The sequence below is a fragment of the Lycium barbarum genome, chromosome 9 (genome assembly GCF_019175385.1).
Source record: "Lycium barbarum isolate Lr01 chromosome 9, ASM1917538v2, whole genome shotgun sequence".
Classification (NCBI taxonomy): Eukaryota; Viridiplantae; Streptophyta; class Magnoliopsida; order Solanales; family Solanaceae; genus Lycium; species Lycium barbarum.
The window spans coordinates 13,736,290-13,741,330 of NC_083345.1; the positions used below are offsets into that span (position 1 = coordinate 13,736,290).

A 5,041-nucleotide genomic window follows, 5' to 3' on the forward strand; every position below is an offset into this window, starting at 1 on the left:
GGAACTTCAACAGTTATGCGTGATACATTGTTGATTTAATTTGACTTACCATTTAAAATGAAAGAAGAGAATCTGTTCCATAAATACAACCTATTTTTACTCTGCCAGATTTTATATTTCAGTGTATTTCAAAAATGCGAAATCTGCCGGATTTTGTATTTCCATGTATTTCCCTGTATTTTAAAAACGCGAAATACAACCGAATACAACAAAAACTAGCTACGATTTGTAAATATAGAAAAAATAGCTATAAATTGTTAGAAGCTATTAAAAGATAGCTGCTTATGTAAGTTTCACAAAAAAAAAAAAAAAAAAAAAGAGAGATTGCACGGTTTGTTCTTCAAATGCTGGTCTTTAGGGGCCCATAAAAATGCCAATGACCCAAAAGAGAGCTAATCGAGCCCACAAATAAAGCCCATAATGTTTCAAAAGGATAAGCCCATTTCCCATTAATAAATAGTCCATAATAAAAAGCCCAATAGATAAAATGGGCCAATATGAAAGTAATACATAGGGTTTAACATTAAAGCAGTCGTCGAGCTGACTATACTCTTGTTTTTCTCTCTTTTAGAAGCTCGACCATGGCCGTTGGGTATGCTCTCTTTTCCTCTATAAATGTCAAAAATCACATTTGCGTTATTTATTCTTTAATGTAATATTTATCTCTAACCCTTTTGTATTTTTATTGTATTATTATAGTAAGAACAAGCGAATTTCCAAAGGCAAGAAAGGAGGAAAGAAGAAAGCGTAAGTTCTGTTTTTTTTTCTTTAATTTTATAGTAAAGTTTTAATCTTTTTTTGTCTTTTCCTAATCTGGGAATATAGTTTTGAGATGGTCTTTAATTTTATACAGTAGCAATGTTTCAATCCTTTTTGTCTTTCCTTAATATGGGCATTTATTAAAATAGTTTTGAAATGCTCTAGTGTTAGTTTTATAGCAAAGTTCCAATCTTTTTTGTCTTTCCTTAATCTGGGTATTTATTAAAATTATTTATAGTTTTGGGTGGGTGTGTTTTCTTTGCTATTTTTAGTTCTACACTTCTACTGCCAAAGTTTCAATCTTTTTTATTTACTGTGCTGTGGGTATTTTTTTAAATATGTTTGTAGTGTTTATTTTTGGTGGATACAGAGCTGATCCATATGCTAAAAAGGATTGGTATGATGTCAAGGCTCCATCAGTATTTGGTGTCCGCAACATTGGCAAGACCCTTGTTACCCGTACACAGGGTACTAAGGTGATTATTTGCTTTAAATTAATGTTTCCACTGTCTTTTATTTTTAGTTTGTAAGAATATGCATGACATTCACTACTTTATATATTTTGGAAATGTTAGAGCTAGATTGGTATTAGTGGTTGCTCGTTTGATTTTGAAATTGGTGGTAGGTGGAGTGCTTTCAAGTTTTCATCAATAGTTTTATCCATTGACTAATTGTTATTTTTCATCGATTGACTTAAATAGTGTAGCTGAGAAATCTGCAAGTTTTGTGACCTTTCCTTAAGCATGGTTAATAATGTAGAATCGATATTTGGTCATATTAAAATTGGACTGACAAATCTAGATGAAGTTTTGGCGTATGGGGGAAGCTCTCTGCTTGTGAAAATCATACATGTATATGTATGAAAGTGAACTTTATCAAGCAAAAATAGCGCCATTTACCCAGAATAGAGAAGCAACAATTTGGATAAAATATTGGAAACCTCTTCTGAGTTTGAGTCAAATTGGGCTAAATTATGAGCATAATTTTACCATCTTCTTAATTCACAATTGTTAGGGAATAAAAAAGGGTATTCACCCTTTTTTAGCCATAGTAGTTGATGTGAATTGTGAACTATATCAAAGAAAACACAATTCAACGAATTATAATGTTATTACTTCGTTGCAGATTGCTTCAGAAGGCCTGAAGCATCGTGTGTTCGAAGTGTCATTGGCTGATCTTCAGAATGACGAAGACCACTCCTTCAGGAAGATTCGTCTGAGAGCTGAAGATGTTCAAGGAAGAAATGTCCTGACAAACTTTTATGTATGGCAATGAACTCAACTGTTTTTTGTACCTAATCTTATTAAAAACCTCGTACCATTTTTTTTTTTTTTTTTTTTTGGGTTAAAATGGTCAGGGTATGGACTTCACCACAGATAAGTTGAGGTCACTTGTAAAGAAATGGCAATCATTGATTGAGGCTCATGTTGATGTTAAGACAACTGATGCCTACACCTTGAGAATGTTCTGCATTGGCTTCACCAAAAAGCGTCCTAACCAACAAAAAAGAACCTGCTACGCACAGTCAAGCCAGATTCGCCAGGTAGATGCAAATGCTAGTTCAAATCTTAACTAGTATTGTTCTAATTGTGATATAGCAATATTAGTTATGTGGTAAATGCAAATGTTTGGTTTAAATTTTCTCAAGTATCCGTTTTGATGTGCAAAGGCAATAAGCAATAGAAATAAGGGTCCTTTTTCCTTTTTTGACCAGTTGGCCAAAATTAATGATGGGCGCCAGTCAATATACATATATATTTATGTATGCGATACGTATATTATTTATGTTTATTTGTACGTAATATACATGGCCTATACATTTGCTGGCCATTTTGTAAATTAGATCACCTAAAGGCATTGGCTGTAATTATCTCTAGAAATAATGTAGGGATGAGTACTAGTGCTTACACTTCCCCTTCCTGTATATTGCTAGAATCATTGATCTCTCTCTTTTCAAAATAATGGTTTTCAGATTCGTCGCAAGATGTGTGAGATCATGGTTAACCAGGCACAATCATGTGATTTGAAAGACTTGGTCCTGAAGTTCATTCCTGAATCAATCGGCAGAGAGATTGAGAAGGCAACTTCAAGCATCTACCCATTGCAGAATGTGTTTATTCGCAAGGTCAAGATCTTGAAGGCTCCTAAGTTTGACCTTGGCAAGTTGATGGAGGTAATATTGTTGTTCCCTGTCTAGTAATGTTAATTTCCATTTGTGGTCACTATCAGTATTACCAAACTCCGTACTTTTTATCTTAAGTGAACTAATGCTTCAACAAATATTGATGTGGAGATTATTGTTTCGTTGTTGTGTAGGTTCATGGTGATTACTCAGAAGATGTCGGCGTGAAGGTGGATAGACTGGCAGAGGAAGTTGCAACCGAGCCAACTGAAGTAGTTGGAGCTTAAATATGTTATGATTTTCACAATCTGTATAATGAACTTGCTTGGCTTAATTTCCTCTCCCCTCCCCCCCAATTAAATGAGTCAGTAGGTTATGTTCATGTACTTCTTATTTTGTTTCTTGAGAGTTTAGGAATAGATTAAGAAGTAATTTTATACTACATTATGATGTTTCTCAGTCATTTAGATGTGTTTACCATTTTCTCAGTAAATGGCATTGCAACTCTGGCCTTCGCTGCTTTCTAAAGTGCTAATTGTGGTTTTATTGTGATGAGGTCCCTAAAATATCTTAGGGGTTGTTTGGTTTGTGAAAAAAAGGATTAGAATTTCGGGATAATTTATAGGATTACACTTGTTATTTCTGGATTAGCAATTCGGGGATTGTTGAAACCACAATTGTGGTTTAATTTTTTTACCACATTCTATGTGACTTGACAATTAAGATAATTTTGAGATAAAATAGTAAAAATGACATCTGTCCATCTCTGTCGGAAACAACCTCTCTACACTCTCAAGGTAAGGGTAAGGTTTGCGTACACTCTATCCTTCTGAGATCCCACTTTGTGAGATTCCACTGGGTATGTAGTTGCTTTTGTTGTTGTTGTTGTTGGCGACCCTGTCTTTCAAAAAATTTCTGTCATAGTTTATATAAAGGACAAGGTTAAAATTTCAAATCCTAATCAAACAGATGTTAGTTGAATGAACTAAATATTTAATATGTATATTCATCATATAATCTTAGCATTATTTAATTCCCGTATTATGCGTCATTACAATTTCAAAATAACTTGTTCCCAGCCAAACAATCCTCGAGTGTCCGACTCTCAGATTTGCCTTTGCTATAGCTCCCTTATCAGAGACTAATATCAATATGATTGCTGTTAAAGACACTGATAAATAAGATTTGAATCTTATTTAGATCACAAGCATTATTTTTTTCTTTTTTCATTTGTGCAAAACTACCTTGTCACAAAAAGAAAAAAGAAGTGTGATTGTCATTTGTGAGGCAGTGAGTGGAATGACCTGAGTGATGTATCATTTACATTGTACAAACTATAAATGATAACAATGAAAAAAATACTTTTAACTACGAAAAAATTGTGATCTACAGAAGTCAGAACTATTCATGTAGTTCTTAGATCTGCAAATTTTATTTCAAATTAATTAAAGAACCAACATGTCAATCTACACTAACAATAGAATTCAAAGTACTACTTTCTTATCCTTTGAAATCCTTCTTTTTCTTTGACTCGGACGTGGTAGTTGTTTTAGCAATTAATTTTTTGCGGACTTGATCAACGATTCCTTCTAAAAGAAATGTTTAAATAGTAGTTAATAATCAAAGAAGAAAGCTATCTTTTTCAGTAACTCTTATTCATAACTAACTTCTAAATAATTAGGTATACGAAGTGTTGGGTAATTTTCATTTTTTAGTCGTCCATAATAGTCAATCTCATCTATTTCAATTTTTAGTTTATTAGTTAAACGTTTATAATGTTGAAGAAAAGAGAAACACAAATACATTGGCATGAGAAAAATTTAAAAGAATTAAGTTTAATCACATGTTAGAATTTATATAACACAATTACAAAAGTACTATTTGGGAATCAAACAATTTTTCGTGGTCAGAAATTCAGTTATAATATATCTTAATTTTTAAAAGCAAATGTATTAAATGGAAAGTAGATAATAATGATGAAATAAGAAAACCAAGTATATACTGAACTAAAAATTGTGACAAAAAAGTACATATCCAAGATTTCACATCTAAACTAAAAGAAGAAATATTTTTTCTGTGGTTTGCCAGTACTTTAAAACCATAATAGAAGGGTTAAAAGGCTTGCAGAAATGTACATGCACAAACTTGAAGCATAGGGGC

The 5,041-nt window shown here is 32.6% G+C and overlaps 1 protein-coding gene across 1 annotated transcript; it reads left to right on the plus strand.

Annotated features, from left to right (window-relative positions):
• The first annotated feature begins 489 nt into the window (after positions 1-489).
• On the plus strand, positions 490-3,374 carry LOC132610469 (small ribosomal subunit protein eS1). The gene is made up of 7 exons (XM_060324759.1): positions 490-592; positions 700-747; positions 1,130-1,235; positions 1,885-2,022; positions 2,117-2,302; positions 2,732-2,932; positions 3,076-3,374. The coding sequence occupies exons 1-7, from the start codon at positions 582-584 to the stop codon at positions 3,166-3,168; spliced, it is 783 nt and encodes a 260-aa protein (XP_060180742.1). The 5' UTR covers positions 490-581; the 3' UTR covers positions 3,169-3,374.
• The last annotated feature ends 1,667 nt before the right edge of the window (positions 3,375-5,041 follow it).